Consider the following 23,276-nt stretch of genomic DNA (forward strand, 5'->3'; position numbering starts at 1 on the left):
CCATTTATATTACGAAGGAGATTTCCAACCTGAGCGTCAGTCCATTGCAAAATCAATCAACTAATTGAACGCAGAGATGCACCATTAAAAGGGCCTATGAGGGAATCGTCATATCCACACAGACACCGAAATATTCGCCAAAGGATCATTTTCCTTTATATGCATTGTCAAAACGTGCATGTACATATGTTGCTACGAAATTGCTTATTTTGTCCTTATAAAGGCCATAATGTTAAAAAAAAAATCATGTGCATGAATAGCCACTAGAGTTACCATTGTAAAAAAAAAAAGGAAAAACGAATCACTTCGAAAATTGTTCATTACTGTGTCAATAGGACAAAACTCTACAGGTGATGATGAGAAAGATAATATTATTTAAATCAGGACTGCACAACTATTTCGATTTAAGCTGAACAAATTCATGAACAAATGAGAAATTGCTAGAGAGAGAAAAATGACTATCATCAATATAATGTAGAATAGGTCTTCGCTCCCTCCGTCATAATACTTATTAATATGACAGAAACATGCGGAAAGAACACAGTGTCCCACATTGAGTTCACAGTGTGTTCACAGTGTGTTCATAATAGTCGACTTTGTGAAAATGCTCGAATTCAACAGTGTGAAGATGATTTCACACTGTGGTGTGGTTTTCACAGAGTGTTCACATACTAATGCTTTGTTTCACACTGTGAATTAACGACTCACATTGTGTTCACACTGTCAAGACTCTCGAATTTAACAATGTGAGATGTCACAGTGTACGTGTTCACGATGTGTTCATACTGTGTTAACGCTTTGTTCACACTGTGGTTATCACACTCTGAAATGCTGTGTTCTTTGCAGCAGGGCATGTACATAAAACGACCATGATAATGGATTTGAAAGAGGAAGCAGAGGGAGTTCAAAAGGTACAGCGATCTTTAATATAGGCACAGGAAGAAATGAGAAAACAGACTATTTTGACAAGTAAATAAAATTAGACGAAGTATACTTAAATGAAATCACAATGAATGGCAGGTCACAGGCTAATAGCCCGGTAAATGTAATGATACACTGTTACTGTAATCAGCGGTTAATATTTTCATCCACGCCTTTTACACTAATTTGAAAAGGTGGTGTAATCCTATATTACCACCTCAGGATAGACCTTTTATCAAAAGCATCAGTTTCTATTTATCATGAAGAAAATATCTAACCATACGTCCTACGGATTGATTTGCACAAGTCACCGCCATTGCGTCCAAACCCTGCTTTTCATTTCAAGCGCTAAGGTTCGTTCAACCTCTTCTAAAAGGTCATATTACTAAAATGCTGAATGAAAACCGTAGGTAAACATATCCTTTAATGTATGTAACTGATAGCTTTGCCCACATCGGGCAAGATATGTGCATAGTAATAACACACCTCCGTTTTCCGTATACAGTGGGAGAAGGAGAAAGAGAGAGAGAGAGAGAGAAGAGAAGAAACTTCCATCACTCAGATCTTGCTCTACTTTGATCTTTTGAAACGTTGTAGAGATTAAACCATATCATAATATGTTTCATCAAAAAGACTGATGAACTTGAATAGAAGGAAACTAATACTATTTCATATACATTATACACACATACATAGGTACAGGTATATTCATAATATGTTGCTATTTTATTATAGACAAAATGATCTTCGCTTAGCAGAATTTTCTCAGTATCAGCACTGCCACTAAATCGATGCATTTCAATGCATTTCAATAAACTTAGTGGCATATCATCAATCAGGTTTTCTCCCCTATTTTCAGTTTCACCGTATTGATATATGTCTGGATCTGGATCTGGATGAATACGCTGAAAATCTCTGGATAGAGTATCACTCAGCACTGTGGTGTGTGATGTGCAGCTAATCACAACGGAGGTGACGCTGGAGCGCTTCTTTGAATGTGTCAAATTTATGAATCTGCTTTATGTTACTCGGCAGATTATTCCAATCCTTCGCTGTTCTATGGAAGAAGGAGTTGGCGAGAGCAGTTGAGGAACCGTGTAAAGTAGAGTAATTATCCGGATGATAACTTCGGGTTGTCATACCTCTCGGTGCTTGAGCAGGACTGATATAATCCTCGAGATTTAAATCAATATTGCCGTGCTTTATTTTATGAAATATTGATAGCCTTAAAAGCTTGCGTCGTTCTGGGAGTGGATGAAGTTTGAGATCCTTTATCATTCCGGAGACGGAAGATTGCCACTTGTAATCATTACAGATGAATCTGGCTGCTCTATTTTGTACTGCTTGAATCTTGGAGATGTTACGTTGAGTGAAGGGGTCCCATACTGCACAGCAATACTCCAAGTGGGGACGCACTAGGCTCTTGTATGCTTGTAATTTAACATTTCTCGGTGCATTATGTAGATTACGACGGAGAAAGCCAATCATGCTGCTTGCTCTGGCTGTAGTTATATCAATATGTCTATTCCATTTTAAATTGTCTGATAAGACAACTCCTAGGTATTTGTGACTGGACACTGTTTCTATCTGGTGACCGGCTAAGGTGTACGTGTGATGAATGGGACGAGACTTCCTTGTAAAGCGCATAACGTTGCATTTGTCCAGCTTGTATTTCATTTGCCATTTTTTCCCCCAAACCTCTAAGGTACGTAGATCTTGTTGAAGTATGACACAATCTTTATGTGTCTTAATGGGACGGTAAACTACACAATCGTCTGCGAATAGGCAGACGTTGGATGAAACTTGTTCAGGGAGGTTATTAATATATGATAAGAAAAGCAATGGGCCCAGAACAGTGCCTTGGGGCACTCCTGAAGAAACATGAACGGGTCTTGAGGATGACCCTTGGACTACGACTGTTTGTTCCCTTTCTGTGAGAAATTGTGAAATCCATGAAAGTAATGAGCCCTGGATTCCAAGATACTTGAGGCGATGAAGGAGCCTCTGATGTGATACAGTATCAAACGCTTTTGCAAAGTCTAACACAACAGCGTCAACTTGCTTAATGGTTTCGACAGAGGAGAAAATATGATGAATTGTTGTAATCAGTTGGGACTCACACGACCGTCTGGATCTGAATCCATGTTGTGTGTTACTGAGGATATTGTTATCCTCCAGATGGCTCATAATGTGGCGATAAATGATATGTTCTAAGACTTTGCAGCAGGTGGATGTGAGGGATACCGGCCTGTAGTTGGCTGGATTGGATCTACTACCATTCTTATACAGAGCATTTATATTAGCTTGTCTCCAATCTCGGGGTAGCGTGCCAGTCCGAAGACTTTGCGTAAATATGACTTGCAATATAGGTGCTACTTGTGCAGCTATTATGTGTAATAACGAGTAGAGACAACTTACTTTTAAACAGACTATATATGCTGCTTTTATTGAGAACATCAAACTTGTGTGGCTATCGTTTTGCGAGTATGGGGGCAGAAGAAGTTTGACATGCAGTCGCCATTTAGCAATCAACAATGTACCTAAGCAGAGTTCCTCCTTGTCAGATTATATTTCTTCTTTCTAATTGACTTCATATACCGGGTGTCCCAAAAAAAGCGGAACGGTGGATTTTCAGTACCTTGCGGTCTTAAAGTTATATATCCTCTGACATCATTTGAAAGAGCATCTTCCGCAGAAGACTATGATACCAAAATCATTAAATTTGGTTCAGTACTTTTTATTCTATGCCAATTTTTGAAAATGCAGTCTTTGTCAAATTTCGCCGGATTTTTGCGACTTATGAGATAATAATTTGAGTGCGACACGCGATCCATACAGTGAATATTGTGTAAGCTCGGTGATCCATGTCAACAAAAGATACAGCTTTCACATTGGGCACGGGACAGGAAAAAACAGTGTGTGTGTGTGTGTGTGTGTCTGTGTGTGTGTGTGTGTGTGCGCGCGCGCTCCCAATATGAAAGCGTTATCTTTTGTTGACATGGATCAACGAGCTTACACAATTCACCGTATGGAACGCGTGTCGCACCCAAATCATTATCTCATAAGTCGCAAAAAATTGAAAATGACTGCATTTACAGAAATTGGCGTATGATAAAAAGTCCTGAACAAAATTTAATGATTTTGGTATCATGGTCTTCTGCGGAAGATGTTCTTTCTAATGATGTCAAAAAATATATCACTTTTAGAACGCAAGGTACTGAAAATCCACCGTTCCGCTTTTTTTGGGACACCCGGTATAGTGTCGTTTCCGCTACTGTCCAGTATTCGATCAATTCACTTGGCTAGAAGCATGGGTGTTAAATTTGTCGCGTGTAGTCGCGTTCCCGCCAATATAAGTTTCTTGTTTTTCCTTTAAAAAAAAGAACAAACACCGAGAGAATATTGAAGAGGACCTTCTGCGTGTTCGCGCGTGCGCGTGTGCGAGCAGTTCTGTAAATTGGTACAATTTACTTGCGCGTGTGTGTTCGGCGAATGTATAAATAGGCCAGTTCGAGAGAGGCCGGTACATCGACCTACATGATCAAACAGCATAGCAGGAAATTATTGTTATATCTCTCCGAGTTGAATGTTTCAGTAGTTTCCGTTTCTCAATTAACCGATTTCTCTGTTTGCTATTCATCGCGCCACGAAGTGACATTGTCAAACTTGCTGAAATGCGGTGACGGGTCTTCGCTTCATCAATAGCTTCCCTCACCGTGACGTCATCCTAGATCGATGTCAACCGCTGTCAGAGCGACTTCTTTAATCTCAAGTCCAGCTCAAAATACCCCCACTTGGCTGCGTATTCGTGAGCAGAACGTTGCTACCCCCATTGGTCTCGCTGCTCCGGCATAGGATCGAATCACTTTTGGCGGTCAAAACTTTTGGCGGTCAAAATCAACTACACAACGAATCAGACTGAGATGTGGAGTAATTGGACATTAGAACAATGACGCCAGCATCGCGTAATTATCTGCCGTGATTGCTGAATGTTTATGTAGATAGTGTACCACCCAGCTGAGCTAGATTAAGAATGAGTTTTTGAGAAAATGAATTGTGCGTCCATGACTGAGCTCTGTTTCATACTTTCCGTCAATCTGCATTTTTACTCTAGCTTCTTGAAAGACACAAGAAACCGATAGTTTTCATGCACGTGTGTGTTACGTCAGGAGATTCCACAGATTACAGTAATATGCTGCTCTTTGTATTTTTGAAGGGGTACCACTAAGGTTTCCTGCATTGTTTTGATAGTTGACGTAAAAACGGCGTTTCTCCTCATCAGTTGCCATCATGGAGTACTCTACGGCACAAGAGCTCGATGAACTCTGTTTGGCAGACGGACACATGATGATTAATCTATCGAAAGAGGAAGCCGAAAGTCTCCTTCCGGATGAAGTGGAAGTGGTCATCAAAGCCTATGTGCTCCCTTGCGTGCTGGCCGTCGGCCTTTTCGGTAACATTCTCTTTCTTATCGTCGTGGCGCGTGTCCCGTCCATACGGACAATCACAAACTTTTACCTTGTCAACCTCGCTGTGGCGGACTTGATCTACCTGACAGTCGGTGTAGGCGAGAAGCTCTGGCGTTTTCACTCATCGCTGCTGGGAGACGATCCTACGCTTACAGGTTCTGGGTGTTCAACGATCTCCTTCGTCGTCGACTTCGCATGCAACGCCTCAGTCCTGCTTATTACTGCGGTGACGATCGAGCGGTATTATGCGATTTGCAAACCGTTCTGGCATCGACGGATCGCAACCTGGGGTAGAACAAGGAGAATTGTTTTCGCTACCTGGCTCCTAAGCTGTGTGTTCGCGGCTTTGCTCATTCCGGGAAACTTCAAAATGATCTTTATCTGCCTAGTATACCCCGACGAGCCTGCCTACGAAGATTTTCCGACTTTGATTGGCATATGTCAAGCCGTTTCGCTCACGTGGGTGGCTATTGCTAATGCGCTCCAGTTGATTCCGTTTTTCCTTGCCCTGATCGTCAACTCGATCCTCTACGCACTCATCATCCGGAGCCTGACGGCTCGCATCAAGACCGAAGCGGCCCTCCACACAGATCGCTATCGCTATACCAAGGAGCGAAACGCCGTGACACGAATGCTCGTCATCACAGGTGTTTTATTTTTCCTCCTGTACTTCCCATACCACGTGGTAATTCTCGCCCTCCTGGTTGCTGGGATGATCGGTGACGATACTTACTTCGCTTTCAGGCACAAAGTCAATCCTTTTTTCCCCATCTTTCAGACTCTCATGTACATAAATTCTGCAAACAACCCCTACATTTACGGCGCCACCAATGCCCGTTACCGTCGGGCGCTGAAGAAAACATTCTATAGCAAACGCGCAAGACGGGAGGACACAGTCGTACGTGTAGTATGCATGCAGCTAGCAAGCTTTGAGCAGACGGCACGGTAGCGTTCATCCATGATGAAAGGATCTATTATAAAATGGCTAAGTAATTTCCAGCTTGCTGATTGGTCAAAGCGTACCACATGATCATTCGCGAAAAAGTTTCTATCCCTGCACGCCCGTGGATTTTCGCGCACCCAAATTGTCTAATTCACGGTTTTGGCGCATGCGCAGTGTCTCAAAAAGTCAAGATTTCGATTTGTACCAGCTTATGCTCAATGAGGTCACGTACAATGAAAAATGAACTTTTCATAAACTAATTTCAGTCATGCACTAGTAATATAAAAAGAGACTCAATGTTGTGTTTAACCGAAAATTGACTCGTGTCCGGTCCACGACAGTCTGCCGTATACACAGGCACAACACTCAAATCGTCCTGATCCACCAGATCATGTTGAAAAAGAAATTGAATTTATGACACAAATTCATCGATCGCCAGGGACGTACCGACGATTTTTCAGCGGAAACTCAGTAAAAATAACATTTCTTCATTTAACCAGATAGTTTCAAGGCCATCACTCACATTATTTTATAGGATTTAAAACTTGTGCTATCAAAAATTAACTCCTGCTGGAATAAGATTTTTTATGGCTCTTCGTTTTTACTGACTTTGATCTAGTCTATCTCACGATCGACGATCTAGATTACTGATTGGCTTAAGTTTCGTCGCTGTAGCCAGCCTTTGTTTTGTGCGTCCACTCTGTTTTGAAATCACAACTCATTCGGAAACCTTTAGATATGGCGTCTGTGAATCAAAGAAAGGAGGACTTTTCCATCTCCTTCCAAGTTATGACAGATGAAGAGATTGACCGACTGTTGTACGACATGGACAGCAAAGGGACAAAGAAGGTATTGAAATTTGCTAAAAGTAAACTCATGGACTTTGCCAAATTCACTGGAACTGATTTGGAAGAAATCGCCAAGGATACCAAAGATTTGGACAAGTTTTTGACCAAATTCTACTCTGGAATAAGGAAGGACAATGGAGAGTCATAGAAACAAGGTCGCTACAAAACATTAGGTTCGGTGTTCAGAGATACTTTGTCAAAAACTATGGAATAGATATTGGTGATAGCAGCAAGTTTCCTCGAGCAAACCGCGTTTTCAAAGCGATGAAAGTGAAGGCAAAGAAAGAAGGTAAAGGATCCGTTGTACACAAACCCGTGATTTCGTCAGACGACATGAGCAAGATACAAGAGTCACTAGACCTGTCCACCCCCAGAGGCCTGCAGGATAAGGTTTTCTTGGACGTTCTCACCTTTTACTGTATTCGAGGACGGGAGAACATTCGTGGGATGAAAGCTGAAGACTTTACCATCAAAGCAGATGATTCCGGACGGAAATACGTACAAATGAGAGACTTTCTAACAAAAAACAACCGCGAAAATGTCATCCGAGAATTCGATGCTGGCTTGATGTTTGAAATGCCTGAACTGGGTGAAAGGTGTCCGGTAGCCACATTTGAGAAATATGTAGCGAAGTTGAACCCCGAAAACCCTTGGAGGTGGCAAAGGCCAAAAGATGTTTCTAAGAAGGAGCTGGCACAAGATACCCCATGGTTCGACAATGCCCCATTAGGCGTTTACACGATTGGCAACAAACTGAAAAATCTGTCACAAAAGGCCGGATGCAAGCAAACGTACACCAATCACTGTCTAAGGGCAACCAGCATCACAACTCTCGATGCCTGTGGATACGAGGCTCGCGATATTCAGAGTGTCAGCGGGCACAAATCGGCAGATTCGCTGAAGCACTATTCCAAAACAAGCCAAACGAAACTGAAAAAAATGTCTGAATCGTTGGCCACTTGCCTATACTCGGATGTCAACAAGGACAATAAGAACCAGGAGCTGGGCGACGAGTATGAGAGCGATATCCGGCAGGATAACATCGTTCTAACCCAAAACCAAACTATTAGTACACAGTCGAGATCGTCAATCACGGTCAGGAGGAACACCAGTCACGTTCGTTCGGAGAGCGGTGGAAACGTTTTCCACTTCCACGGATGTAACGTGACTATGAACAACTAAGATCTAGGCAGTATAAGCTGTCAGATCTGCTGTAAATAGCTGTAAATATGTTGAGTTCTTGAGAGTTGGAACATTTTCAATTTCATGTGTTGGATTTGAAACTTTGGAATAGACCTCATATCACAGATTCAGCACATGCTGGGATAATCTCGGAGAAAGCCTACTCTGTAGTCTGGACCATTTTCCAACGGTAAGTACAATTTTAAAATCTTTGATATTTGATTTATTTCATTATTTCTTTCTCATACAAGGTATATTCACCTCGCGTTTGAAATTACTTAGCCATCTTATAAAAGGAATAACGCATTTTCCCGTCATTGTTAAGCGAGTATGCAGTGCACACGAGGTTTCTTCTTCGTGGATCGCATGCACACATGCATTTGGTATGTAGAAAGTTTCAAGATAACTTGAGCCACTTCCAAGATATGGAGGAAAAAGTTAGTTCAGCACTTTCCCTTGATCTTTGACCTTTTGACCTTTGAGGCAAAAAAAAAGAAAGTTTCCTGAGATTCTCTATTAGGTTATACATGCATACAAGTGTAAAAAAAAAATAATCCTGCTGGCATTGCATAAATGAGGGAAATAGTAAAATTTTGAAGTGTTGCCCTTGACCTTTGACCCCTGACCTTTGACCCCATGAACCCTAAATTCTCTAGATAATCACTGCCAGTCAGTACATGTATATATATATATACTATGTTCCATGAAGATACCTTGAACAATTTCCAAGTTATGGAGAAAAAAGTCAAGTTTTAATATTTTTACTTGACCTTTTGACCTTTGACCTCATGACCCCAAACTTTCACCAGAGAATCTTAATTGGGTAATACATGTATACACTACAGTAAGTTTCAAGAAAATATCTTCAGGCATTGCCTAGATATGGTGGAAATAGTGAAATTTTACGTATTTGACCTTAACCTTTTGACCTTTGACCTTGAACATGTGCACCCAAAAGTTGATAGGCACAACTTCACCCCCTAATACACATACATGCCAAGTTTCATTAGAATACCTCAAAAGGTTTTTTAGTTACGCTGTCCACAAAATTCATTACGGACGGACGGAAGGACGGACGGACGGACGGACGGACGGACGGACGGACAACCCGAAAACATAACGCCTCCGGCACCACTTCGTGGCGGAGGCATAAAAACTAATGTTACAGTAGACCTGTTGAGAGGTTCTTAGTATAGGCCCTAACACTTAACACTAAACAGCCTCATCTGATCTGGGTTAGCCCTACAGCCCAACTGTTACAGGAATAGGTGGTAGCTCAAGTCAACACAGTTGTCAATAAATATCTTGCATTAACACAACAAGAAAGGGCTGTGGTCTATGATCTGAGTCTCAGCTAATTTCAAAGTATAAAGGGCTAAAAAGGCTTCCAAAATATTTCTCAGAATACTAACGTTAACAATAACAGTTAGAGGTAACGTTAGAACCTATTTACATTAGGCATACAGGTACATCTTTCATATAGGCCCTACCACATTTTTCATTCATTTTGTAACACTGATGTCCTGTAGAATCGTCAGTGCAATGAGTGTGTGGATGTCATCACTAAACTTTGGATTTTATATAAAGCCTTTTCCCCCACTATTAAGTCTTACTCTTAGAAACATGAAGTACCAGTACTCAGTAGAACCACATCTGAACTGTTTAGTTTAGTACCAACCATTTTTGTACCAAAATTTATCATGATTCGAAGACTTACAAGAGCAAACTCCATTGGCTATGGTATTGAAGTGGTGACTGTTATTAGAAGAAAATTATTTAAGATTAATATAGGGCCTAGAGGTCTACTGTAAGTTTGAATCAAACTCAATGAGACTGAGAGCTAGCTAGGCCAGACCCTAGCCTGGCCTAGGCTAGTCTAGTCCCTAGACTGTAATAAATCCCAGTGCCATGTGTACATAGTGCTACTGTAGTCTGTACTGCATGTAGTGTGCTGCTGCTGCAATTCCTGCAAAATCTACACAGTCTTCTACTCATGTCATTCAAGAATGATGTGATACAGTCACTGCCATCTTTGTTTCGAAGATTGACGACGTGAGCTGTCAATCAACAGTGTAGACTGGCGGTCAAGGATCATGATCGGGGGGTTGCTTAGATTGCGTTCTGAAGGGGGTGTGCGGCCGAAGCCTCCAAACCCATACCCATGTTTAAGTGTTATTTAGCCAGAAACCATACCCATTATTAAGGATTTTTTTTTTTCGTGTGAAATGTGACCCCTTTTTAGTAAAAGTGGGGGCATTTTTAAAGATTTAAGTAAAAAGAGGCGCAGGTTTAAGGATTTTGAAGTCCAAACCCGAACCATGTTTAGGGATTGTCGTGAAAGATTTACCCATTTGCACCGCACATCCTGCGCGTTCACCTTACTACATGAGAACGCCACCCCCCCCCCCCCCCCCGATCAAGATCAGGGGTTTGCGGTTGCCCATGTGCAACATGTTCTTGTTTACATTTCAGTCATGTTTTCTTTGAATACAGTAGGCGGGGCCAGCCATGTCACTCCATTATTATATGTTGTCTGTGTTCATTAGCTAATGGTAATTCACGAGCTAACTGTGTTTCAACGTGATAAGATTTGTTGACATTTCACTTGGGTGAAGTGGGCAGAGCCAGCCAAGATCGGCTGCTGTGCTGACGCGAGATTGATGTAACCTCGGCACATTTACAATGTACCCTGAGAACCATTTATTCCGGTGCTCGGAACATGGTATTTGCGTATAAAAGTGGTGATGTGTTCGCATGACATGGGTGTCACTGATACAATTTTGTAGGTAAAATGCACTCTCTGCCAGTACACAACTATCAAACAACGCCCTTTTGAATGCCATAGTTTTTCCATAGAACCTTTAGTGCAATTTCAATTACCCTTTTACTACTTAGGGCCTTTTATTAGGTTTGTAACTTTGTTTACAATGCTTATAGTTTTCCAGTGAAAATATTGAATAGTGATCGAGGATTGGGAATTCTATGCGAGCACTTTTGAAAGTACAGAAGTTAGGTGATGCGATATGCATAGTAATATTTCTGAAAATAGATTATATACTAGATTGTTTTGAATCTGTGCCAATCATTCCACAATCTGTTATTAGTTGATGTTATTTTCTATAATTTGCATTAAAAAAAAAAACTTCAGTTTTGCTAGAGTGCAAATATTAGGGGTTGGTTTGGGCAAAGCCCATTGCACCACAACTATTGGCGCTTTACTAAAAATACTGGAGTGGAAATAGTGAGGGTCAAGATTTAATGCAAACAATACTTAAAGATGTTGAAAGGTGACTGAAATGACATGATTATGCATGGCATTATTTCTGAAAAAGAGAAAAAAAACTTGTATAGGCAGTTTAATCATCTTAATCAGCAACATTCACTTCACAATCTGGTGTAAGTTTATTTCATGTGGTAAGTTTCCATATATTTCAAACTAGCATGCAGTGGATGTTTTGGGCACGTTAGTCTAGTGATATTGATATATTTGGGCTTATGACTATACTTAGTAGTATACAAGGGTAAAAGGCTATTTAAGGCACTTCAGTGAGCGACCACCTATTAAGTTAGTTCAGATCTACCCAAGATCTACACCGTGTGACAGACACTGCATCCACAAGTCAAGTCTCATGTAGAATCTACTACTGTATCATGAAAAACCTGTCATTAAAGGACTCAGACACGGCATTCAAGAGGGTGTTGTTTGAAAGTTGTGTACTGGCAAATATTGCATGCTGTTAACCATTGACGCCCATGCTATCCGATCATATCAATACTTAGATGCAAATGCCATGTTTCCAGCGCCCGAATAGCGCCGATCTCGGGCAAACCGTAAATGTGCCGAGGTTACATTCAGTCTCGCTTCGGCTTGGCTGCAGATCCTGGCTGGCTCCTCCAACTATATTGCCATTGGAGCATACGCGAGCAAAATGTCAACAACCTGAATTACATTGAGAGACAGCCAACTCATGACTAAGTCATGAATAACCATTACTTGTAGCTACACTCTAATGAACATATAATGTATCACAGTCAGAGACTCCAACCCAAGCATGCACCTTCTGATCTGGAGATTCTCCCGCCTGAAACCCTGGCAAACGGGAGACTCCAACTTGATGTGCGCGAAGTGCGGAATTCCTTGTGGCCGGGGTCCAGTTCGAGGGTTCCAGATGTTATGTCATGCTATCTAAGGCTTATTTTTCAACATACGCTGCCACTAAGTAGGAAATCATTTCAAGCGGGAGAACAGGAGATTTTGAAAAAATGGGCTGTCAGCGGGAGAGTTGGAGTTTCTGCACAGTTAGGCTCTTAACTGTCATGCTGTTTTTGGTTGGCTGCGCCTAAACACAATTTAGGCGGAAAAATTAAAAAAACATAATTAAAATGTCAACAAGATCATATGCATACGTGAATGCACAACTCTGAAGCCATTATCATGATCCATGACCTACTCTGTTAATTGACAGCTCACATCATCACTCTATGTTGCGAAGATGGCGGTGACTTTATCACATCATTCTTGAATGCTGGGTCAACCGTCAATTGTTCTTAATGTAGCTATAGTCTGAACTCCCCTAATGCAGATGGAAAACATTCTTTGTTTTAAAGGGGAAGATCAATAGTTGAATAGAGGGCACTCTAGAATAACAATTAAATAAATTTGGCAATTTCAAGCAAAGAGAACTATCAGCATGTATGCTTTTTATTGAATTCTGATTGCTTTCAGCGCTTACAGTATTTGAGAAAAATTAATTCAGAACCGAAAGAAATATGCACAATCTGAAGCTGTGAATTTTGTAAAGAAAATGTATGTGTGGCCTCCGTACAGAATCAAGATTTCAAAAATATCTGCTAAATATGTGCTCTGAAGGATGTACCCTTATGACGCCTACAATAACATGCAAACTTGTATGATTTCTCTCTTATGAAAGAAACCATACTGTAAACACTATTTTTTTTTGCGTACATGATTTTTTGCAGAAGTGGCATTCATGCATCGCGACTTGCGAAATTTGTAATAAAAAGCCCCAGCAAAATATATGGCAGTATTCAAGCACTGCTGCGGGAATTTAAGAAGTAGGGATTTTTCTTCAAACATATCAATGTATTGATTATAAATCAATCAATTAGGGTTAATCCACATCAAATCAACCAATTTTCAGACAATTGTTAACCTGACCCCCAGAGATTTTGCTTAAATTTGCGCCAAATCTTACCAAAAGCATTTCATGAAGAATGGTGACATAATTTTACCCGTCATTTGGTTGCATCCTCTCCTTGTACATAATGCCATATTGATGCTTGTGGCTTGAAAAGTACCAAAAAGGAACTCTATTTAAATGAATTAAAATGAAGAATGAATTCAAGAATGAATGTTTTCTGAACAACGGGTGTTAAAGTATTGTTAAGTTAATTGTGTACAATTGTACTTTTGAATTATCAACAGCACCTGTTTTTATGTGTATTTATGTATGTCGATAAATACATTGGCTGCCTTATTTTTATTTACTACTTCCAGTTGCAGTTCCAAGGAAACGATTTGCCAGAAGTTCGGGTTTCAAAGGTAAGACCACTTCTACAAATTATAATTCATATTCATAATTGATTGTAACATTTATTCTATTCATTCTACTCTCTAAAAAAAAAAATCGAGTGAAAATATTCACTCTTAAAAGAGTGAATATAAAAAAGAGTGACTTTAGAGTGAGATTGGAGTGAATTTTGAGTGAAAATGTTCATTTTCACTCATTTTGGAGTGACCTCAGGGATCACTCGAAGATTTTGGAGTGATCCCTAAGGTCACTCCAAAACGAGTGAAAATGAAGATTTTCACTCAAAATTCACTCCAATTTCACTCTAAATTCACTCTTTTTGTATTCACTCTATTAAGAGTGAATATTTTCACTCGGTTTTTTTTAGAGAGTATAATACAGACAAAAGTCATAGATAAAGCGACAGTCATAGGTAGAAGGCTTCATGTTACACCACATATTCTTTCTGGAGTATGTGAGTGGCCCTGAAAAGGGCCTTCCCAATCCCGACATTTCGGCAAGCATGTTCTCGTTGTTCTCAAGGGAATGAGAAGGGCAAGAACATGCTTGCCAAAACGTCGGGATGGGGTAGGCCCTTTTCAGGGCCACTCACATACTCCAGAAAGAATATGTTGTGCACCGTGAAGCCTTCTACCACCCAACGTTCTACCACCACGGAAGCCTTCAAAGATTTCGACAGTCATAGATTTTCACAAAGCCATATTCATGAAGTGTACTAGAATTACTGCTTGGTGAAATAATCTTCTTGACTAAAATATAACTGGTTGAAGTTAAGAGGAGAAAGTGAGCTGAAGTTATGAATAGTTATATGATATTCTATCCTACAAAATCCAGAGTTCCTTCATGTAATCGTTTAGAGAAGTGCCCGAAATGTGTGTGTGTGTGTGTGTGTGTGTGTGTGTGTGTGTGTGTGGAGGTGGGGGGATCGCAGAGCTGCTTCCGCTGGTAAATATCCTGTTAATTTTTTTTTCGAAGATTAGTTCCTTAAATTTGCATTTTTAAGATATGAATTATAAAAAAATTATAATCCAAAGTACGTGCTGGGCATTTCAATGAGGAAGGGGACATTACCCTAAATGTTTAAGGCTCTATCTAAAAGTCACATTTTGTTTTTTAAGTTCTTTCCTGTCGGTATAGCTGAGATAAGGGTGCAAAACAATTTGCACTTTAGGCCCCGTTAAATGAAGTATGTCACAGAACATTTCCATGTACCACTACCCTGGGATTAATGTCCTGAAATATTCCGTAGTATCTGATCTTGGTCTTTATTTTACAAGCGCCAAGAAAAATGGACTGGGGGGGATTGAGGACAATATACAAAATTTTCTAAAACTGAAATGGCAATAATTACTTACCTTAGAACAAATGAACTTTGTATTTAAAATTTATTTAATGAATTTGTGTCCCATTCTTGATACAGCGCCAAATAAATTATCATTACATTTTTTTTTCACTCCAAAATTCTGTTGGTGGATGTTATTGTCCTTTGGCATGTCATTTTAGGTCCTTTGACGTGCCATTTAAGCTTAATGCTTGTAAGGGATGTACGTGCAGAGAAATACAAGGATTTCTCAAAGGTTGCCTGTGTAAAGTTAGGTTTGTTTAATGGAGTAACTGTACAAACTTACAAACACTGGTGTCGATATGTAAGAATTTCTTTTCACCAGGGGGATGAATGAATAGGTCATCCCCCTCCCCGCTGAACAAGAGAAACCGCTCGCAGATAGACACCCATGCAGTTACAAAGTTGTACTTCCTTTGCATCTGATGAAATGATGGTTATTATACCCCCATCTACACATAGTGTGTAGGCGGGTGGTCGGGCGGTCGGTCCGTTGCAAAATCTTGTGGGTCGAACTCCTCTCTCATTTTTTGAGCAATTGACCCCAAATTTGGCATGTGTGACCGCTATCAAAGGTAGATGTGCAAGACACCTTTTTCGTTAGTATCGCATAATGCGTTGCCATGGAAACGGCATATTTTCGTAAAAACTTGTGGATCGAACTACTCTCTCATTTTTTGAGCAATTATCCCCAAATTTAGCATGTGTGACTGCTATCAAAGGGAGATGTGCAAGACACCTTTTTCGTTAGTATTGCATAATGAGTTGCCATGGCAACGGCAAATTTTTAAAAAATCTAGCAAAATGTTGTGGATTGAACTCCTCTCTCAATTTTTGAGCAATTGACCCCAAATTTGGCATGTGTGACTGCTATCAAAGGTAGATGTGCAAGACACCTTTTTTATTAGTATCGCATAATGCGTTGCCATGGCAACGGCATATTTTCATAAAAACTTGTGGATCGAACAACTTTCTCAATTTTTGAGCAATTGACCCCAAATTTGGCATGTGTGACTGCTATCAAAGGTAGATGTGCAAGACACCTTTTTTTTATTAGTATCGCATAATGCGTTGCCATGGCAACGGCATATTTTCATAAAAACTTGTGGATCGAACAACTTTCTCATTTTTTGAGCAATCAACTTCAAATTTGGCATGTGTGACCGCTATCACAGGCAGATGTGCAAGAGACCTTTTTCGTGAGTATTTCATAATGCGTTGCCATGGCAACGGAAGATTTTCATATAAATCTTACAAAATGTTGTGGATTGCTCAAATCTCTTAGTTTTGTAGCAATTCATTTTGAATTTGGGATATGCGATCAATGTAATGTATATTTGTGCAAAACACATTTGATGTGTGTGGTGATGAATCTGTTGCCATGGCAACAGATTTTTTTTTTTACCAATCATACAAAATGTGTGGATTAGCCTAACTTCTTCAGTGTTCAAGCATTTGGCTTAAAAATTGGCACATGTGACCACTATTGTATGTAGATGTGCATACTTACTACTTCGTCATATTTTATCTATGTGTTGCCATGGTAACAGCATAGTTTGAATGAAAGTCATACGAAAATATTGTGGATGAAGTTAACTCCCTCAGTCTTAGAGCATTTGACTTGAAATTTGGCACACATGACCACTATAGTATATAGATGTGCAAACTTAATCTTTCGTCAGTAATGAACAATGCGTTGCCATGGTAACAGCTTTTTTTTAAACCAAAAAACATACAAAAATATTGTGGATTCAGCTAACTTTCTTTAGTCTTCAAGCGTTTAGCTAGAAATTTGGCACACATTACCACTGTGGTACGTAGATGTGCAAAGGTAATCTTTCGTCAGTGGTGTTCAATGCGTTGCCATGGTAACGGCATATTTTGAATGAAAATCATACAAAAATATCGTGGATTTAGTTAAATCCCTCACTCTTTGAGCATTTGGCTTGAAATTTGGCACATGCATGCAACCACTATAGCATATAGATGTGCAAACTTAATCTTTCGTCAGTGGTGAACAATGGGTTGCCATGGTAACAGCAGCTTTTCACTAAAATGCATACACAAATATTGTGAATTCAGGTAATACCTCAGTCTTTGAGCATTAAGCTTGAAATTTGGCACATGTGACCACTATAGTACGTAGATGAGCATACATAGTCTTTGGTCATTGTTGATCAATGTGTTGCCATGGTAACAGTATATTTTGAATGAAAATCATGCAAAAATATTTTGGATCCAGTTAACTCCCTCAGTCTTTGAGCATTTGGCTTGAAATTTGGCACAGGTGACCACTATAGCATATAGATGTTCAAACTTAATCTGTCATTATTGTTGAACAATGCGTTGCCATGGTAACAACATTTTTTCACCAAAAAGCATGTGGATTCCGCCAACTCTCTCAGTCTTTGAGCATTTAGCTTGAAATTTGGCACACCTGACCACTATAGTATGTAGATGTGCAAACTTAACTTTTTGTCATTGTTGATCATTGTGTTGCCATGGTAACAGCATAGTTTGAATGAAAATCAATATAAAAATATTGTGTATTCAGGTAACTCCCTCAGTCTTTGAGCATTTGGCTTGAAATTTGGCACATGCAACCATTGTAGTACAGAGATATGCAAACTTTGTATTTCATCATTGTTGAACAATGTGTTGCCATGGTAACAGTGCATTTTGAATGAAAATCATACAAACATTTCAATTAGATCCTAACTCTCTGTTTAGAGCATTTGGCTTCATATTTGGCACATGTTACCTCTACATTACCTAGATGTGCAAAAACTCTTTTGTCAGTGTTGAAAATGTGTTGCCATGGTAACAGTATATTTTGAATGAAAATGATACACTAATATTGTGAATTCAACGAAGCCCCTCATCCTGTTAGCATTTGGCTTGAAATTTGGCACATGTGATGGCTATGATATATAGTTCTGCAAACCTTTTTTTTTTCTTAATATCCAACATTGTGTTGCGCCATGGTTATACAATTTTTGATAAAAACCATAGAAATCGTCAGTTTATTGATCTTGCTCACTCAGTTTTCGAGCACTTGACTTGAGATGTGGGACATTTGACTAACAGTGAGCAATACATTTATTTACTGTTGGACAGTGCATTGCCTTGGTTTTTTTTTCAATAAAAAGTTAAAAAAATCCTGGTTGAGCTAATTTCCTCAGTTGTGGATGGGGGTATATTAATCACAATGAGTGATAGTTCTAGTTAGAAATAAAAAATTAAATGTACATTCACAATTTTGATTTTGATTTTGATTTTATTGTTCCACATTTCAAACATCAAACATGATACGATCTATTGAACATAAGATTGAACATAGCGTCGTAAATTACAAAAAATACAAGAGAAGACAATTTAACAAACATGAAATGTGGGGACCTACTAAAAAGCAAAGCTTGTAATGTATAGGTCCCTGTATATATGAAAGTGTTGGTCTTCTTAAACAACCTAAAAACGAAAACTATGAAAGGAAGGAAAGGGACGTAAAAGAAAAGAGAGCAAAAAGAGCAAAAGAAAGGAATAAAATATATAATAAGATATAGGTCTACAATTGCCCAGGTCGTCCTGTCTGCCTTTCTTAAAAACAGGAATAATCTTGGCAACTTTCATTTTACTAGGAAAAACACCAGTCATTAAAGACAAATTGAATACATGGGTCAAAGGTGCGGCTACTTCATAAATGATTTGTTTAAGAAGAAACATTGAAATACCATCATAGCCTGAGCTTTGTTTAGCTTTAAAATTATTTACAATATCAATGACATCCAATGCATCTACGGGCGTGAAAAATATAGAACTAGGATTGGGATTCACAAGAAATGAATGAAATGTTTTTTCCGTTAAAGGAATATTTCTGGCCAAATTTGACCCAATATTTACAAAACACGTGTTGAATGCTTCAGCAATACCACGGGAGTCATCAATTATCGTTCCATTTTGTATTATTTTATCAATTCCCAGTTTCTTTCCATCATTCTTTTTTAATACACCATTTATAACTTTCCAAATAGACTTGATATCATTTTTATGGATTTGAAATTGTGCAGAAAAATAATCTTTTTTTGCTTTACGTAGCACAGAAGTCAAAGTATTTCGGTAAGCTGAGTATTTACGTTTTGCTTCTTCTGTACCACTAGACTTATATCTATAAAATAAATTGTTTTTACGATTTATAGATCTCAAAATTGATTTGGTGATCCAAGGACTTCTTGGGATTTTTTTATAATTCAATTTGATCGATGAAACTGGGAAATGAGCATCATATAAACGCAAAACAATTTCATTGAATATATCAAACGCTATATCAGCGTCATTCATATTATAAACAGCAGACCAGTCGGTATGATCAAGACTCATTTTAAAACTTTCTATACGTTGTTGTGACATTACTCGAAATCCCTTTTTATTATAATTTGTTTTACCTTTTTCAAAAATATCGTGTAACGTCACAAATATAGGGAAGTGATCCGATATATCAGAAACAATGATTCCTTGATCAGCAACGTAAGATAAATTTGTAAATATGTTGTCAATTAGTGACGAAGTTGTATCAGAAACCCTTGTTGGTTTCGTGATACAAGGTATAAATGAATTGTACATCATTGTATCTAAGAATTCCTGACACTGGGGCTTTTCATTATAACAAAATAAGTTAACATTAAAGTCTCCCATTAATATACAATGCTTGTTCATAAGAGAGGGAGAGTCAAGTATAGTTTGCAGTACACCGACAAAATCGTTAAAATTACTATTTGGTGGCCTGTAAATTTCTCCAACTATAAGGTTTTTCGCATTCGGTATAACAATTTCTATAAAGACACATTCAATCATATCAGAAACTTGGCAAAATGTTTCCATAACATTAAACTTGACATCATCTTTAACAAACAAGGCCACACCACCACCATGCTTACGTGTTCTATCCTTTGAAACTAAAGTGTAACCGTCAATACATACCAGCGAATGAAGCGGATCATGCAACCAAGTTTCGCAAAGACCAATAACTGAAAAAGTAACTGATGAAAGATTTAAAAGTAATTTTAATTGATCAAAATTTTTACTTAAACTTCTCACATTATGATGCATTACAGAAAAACTATTACGTGAAGAAAAAGTTTCGCGGTGTACCAGTTGTTGTGGTAAAACATATTCAGTGGTTATATGAGGTACAGCTGCATCATTTTCGTCATATATTAAATGTAAGTCAGGCATTTGCTCATGTAAACGATGAATAACATCAGACTGAAAATACACCTCATTTGTTTTGTGAGACGTAGTATAATTACTGGCAAGAACTGCTTCTACAAAATCATCGTTTGACAGTGACTGCATTGGAAGACTATCCATTATGATGAACTATCGGGGAATCAACACAACGGATTGCAAAAGTGTAGAGAATTCCATCTCCATGACTACCACGCAATTCACGAATAGCAAAGAACACTATCAACAAGTACTCAGTGTGTAATATCAATGCTTGCTTACAATCAGTGTTACGTAATCGAATGCTGATGAAAAGGAAGGTAGGTTGCTCGGGTGACTCGGGCTTTATGTGAATACATGAAATTTGGTTACGGCGCATGACATTTACATATCGTATAACAGGTGCGAGAAATGGTACCCGGTCATTTACCAGTGAGAAGGATTCATACATTACAAAGTAAATTGCTATCACTAAAGAATAGAGGGAGTGGAACATTGTCATATCGTCACCCTGTGTACGAGGTAAAACTCCAGGTACAAACTCAAAATTTGTACAGCACAGGGATTCACAAAATGAAATAAAGAATGCTACCGACACGATACGAACGCACAAAACCATGACCTTAACGGGTACTGATTGAGCTAAAAAAAACAACAACAACAAAGGAGGTTCAATCCACCTGTATCAGAATATGAATATTGTGCTGTTACATTTATTTATAAGCAACAACTACGACAAATATCATGTGTTATATGCTGCTATTTTAAGAGAATAAAATAAATGTGCCTACTTTACATGAATATCAGCAACTTTCAATGTAAATTAAATTTACCTATAGTATCAATTTTGTCACACCCACCAAAATTTCAGAATGCCCTGGGGGTGTTTCACTAACACTAAGTTCAACTTAAGTTGGAATAAAGCACAACCGGTGAGCCTTTTTTTTTTTGGTACAAAAATAAAAATGCCAAATCATTTAGCATAAGAAAGGATCACCAGTCGTGCTTAAGTTGAACTTTAGTCTTTTATAGTGAAACACTGACCTTTTTATGCCTCCGCCACGAAGTGGTGCCGGAGGCATTATATTTTCGGGTTGTCCGTCCGTCCGTACGTCCGTCCGTCCGTCCGTACGTCCGTCCGCTTTCGTTTACGCGATAACTTGAGTAATATTTACTGGAATTTTACCAAACTAGGTCCAAGTATGAAGTATGATGGGGCAATTATTTGATAAGATTTTGGGTGAAATCGGCTAAAGGTCAAAGGTCAAGGTCAAATCACGAAATTGTATCCGTTTACGCAATAACTCAAGACTGGATGGAGCAAATTTCACCAAACTTTGTTGGAGGATGATGTATGATGGGACAATTACTTGATTAGTTTTTCAGTGAAATCGGACAGAGGTCAAAGGTCAAAGATGAAGGTCAAATCCTAAAATTTATCTGTTTACGTGATAACTCAAAACTGGATGAAGCAGCTTTCACTAAACTTGGTCCAAGGATGATGTATGATGGGACAATTAGTTGAGTAGATTTTAGTGACATTGGCAAGAGGTCAAAGGTCAAAAGGTCAAGGTCAAATGCTACAAATGTTGCAATTTCCCCCATATCTATGCAATGCCCAAAGGTATTTTCTTGAAACTTGGTGTGGACATGTACTAATGCGTAAAGATTCTCCAGAGAGAGTTTCATGTCATAAGGTCAAAGGTCAAATGGTCAAAGGTTAGGTGAAATTGTTGCAATATCACTTTTTCTCGCAAATGGTTCAATGTATCTTCGTGGAACTTGGTACATACGCATGTACTGACGGGCAGGGATTATCTAGGGAATGTAGGGGTCATGGGTCAATAGTCAGGGGTCAAAGGTCAAGGTAAACTCCTCAAAATTTTACTATTCCCCTCATATACTAGTATATATATGCAATGTTTGCATTATTAGTTTTAAAACTTAATACATGCATTACCTAATGGAGATTCTCTGGGAAATTTCCAGTTCAAGACATTTCTGACAAACCTGCCATTTCAATATTTTGCCAGTTATGTGAAACTGTCATAGATCACACATTGTGAGGACATTGTACTATACGCCTATTGAGAGAATCATGCATTATGGCTGAGGCATCAGTCGCCATAGCGACATTTCTATTTTTTTTTATAATACTGGGTGGCCAAGAAAGAATATTACAAAATAACTTTGAATTACTGTCTAAAGAATTGAATGACTGAATGAATTTATAGTTTGTAGTATTCAGTAGAAAAACATTTGAAGTTTTATTTGGCACCAAGGTAATCAATTTTCATAAAGGTGTTTTAATTCTTTGATCATCTTATTACTGAAAAGTTGCGATTTCAACATGTTTTACTTGTTTGGTCTACGAATTCATTCTTGACTGAACATAAGCGATTCATGACTTTAAATCTCAACATAAATGACCTTTGCTAGCCTATAGAAAACGAACACAAAGACTGGCTGTTACTGTTTGTAATCCCAATCAAAAAGTTACAAAATCAATCCCATAAGTAGTAGCCAGTCTTTTCTTCTTCTTTTTTTAAAGGTTAGCACAGGCAATTTCAATTTGTATTTGTCATGAGTCATGAATCACTAATGCTCAGTCAAGACTGAATTCGTAGACCAAAGAAGTGATTTTTTGAAATCACTACTTTTCAGTAAAATGGCCAAAGAATTAATATGCCTTTATGAAAATTGATTATCTTGATGGGAAACTGCAAATATTTTTATATCAAATACTACAAACAATACATTTTTTCAGTCATTCAATTCTTTGTAATTTAGAATTGA

At 38.6% G+C, this 23,276-nt stretch overlaps 1 protein-coding gene across 1 annotated transcript; it reads left to right on the top strand.

Moving 5' to 3' along the window:
- Nucleotides 1–5,211: 5,211 nt before the first annotated feature.
- On the top strand, nucleotides 5,212–8,363 carry LOC139721640 (thyrotropin-releasing hormone receptor-like). The gene is made up of 2 exons (XM_071632970.1): nucleotides 5,212–6,254; nucleotides 8,018–8,363. The coding sequence occupies exons 1-2, from the start codon at nucleotides 5,212–5,214 to the stop codon at nucleotides 8,361–8,363; spliced, it is 1,389 nt and encodes a 462-aa protein (XP_071489071.1).
- The last annotated feature ends 14,913 nt before the right edge of the window (nucleotides 8,364–23,276 follow it).

Source organism: Diadema antillarum, unplaced genomic scaffold (assembly GCF_040938485.1).
Source record: "Diadema antillarum isolate AM-2024a unplaced genomic scaffold, OU_Dant_1.0 scf00000146, whole genome shotgun sequence".
Classification (NCBI taxonomy): Eukaryota; Metazoa; Echinodermata; class Echinoidea; order Diadematoida; family Diadematidae; genus Diadema; species Diadema antillarum.

Excerpts from the sequence above, each read along its gene's own strand:
- LOC139721640 (XM_071632970.1), top strand. The coding sequence starts at position 5,212 with ATGGAGTACTCTACGGCACAAGAGCTCGATGAACTCTGTTTGGCAGAC. Across the intron at positions 6,255-8,017 it reads CGGGCGCTGAAGAAAACATT|TGCCTGTGGATACGAGGCTC; the intron begins CTATAGCAAACG and ends CACAACTCTCGA.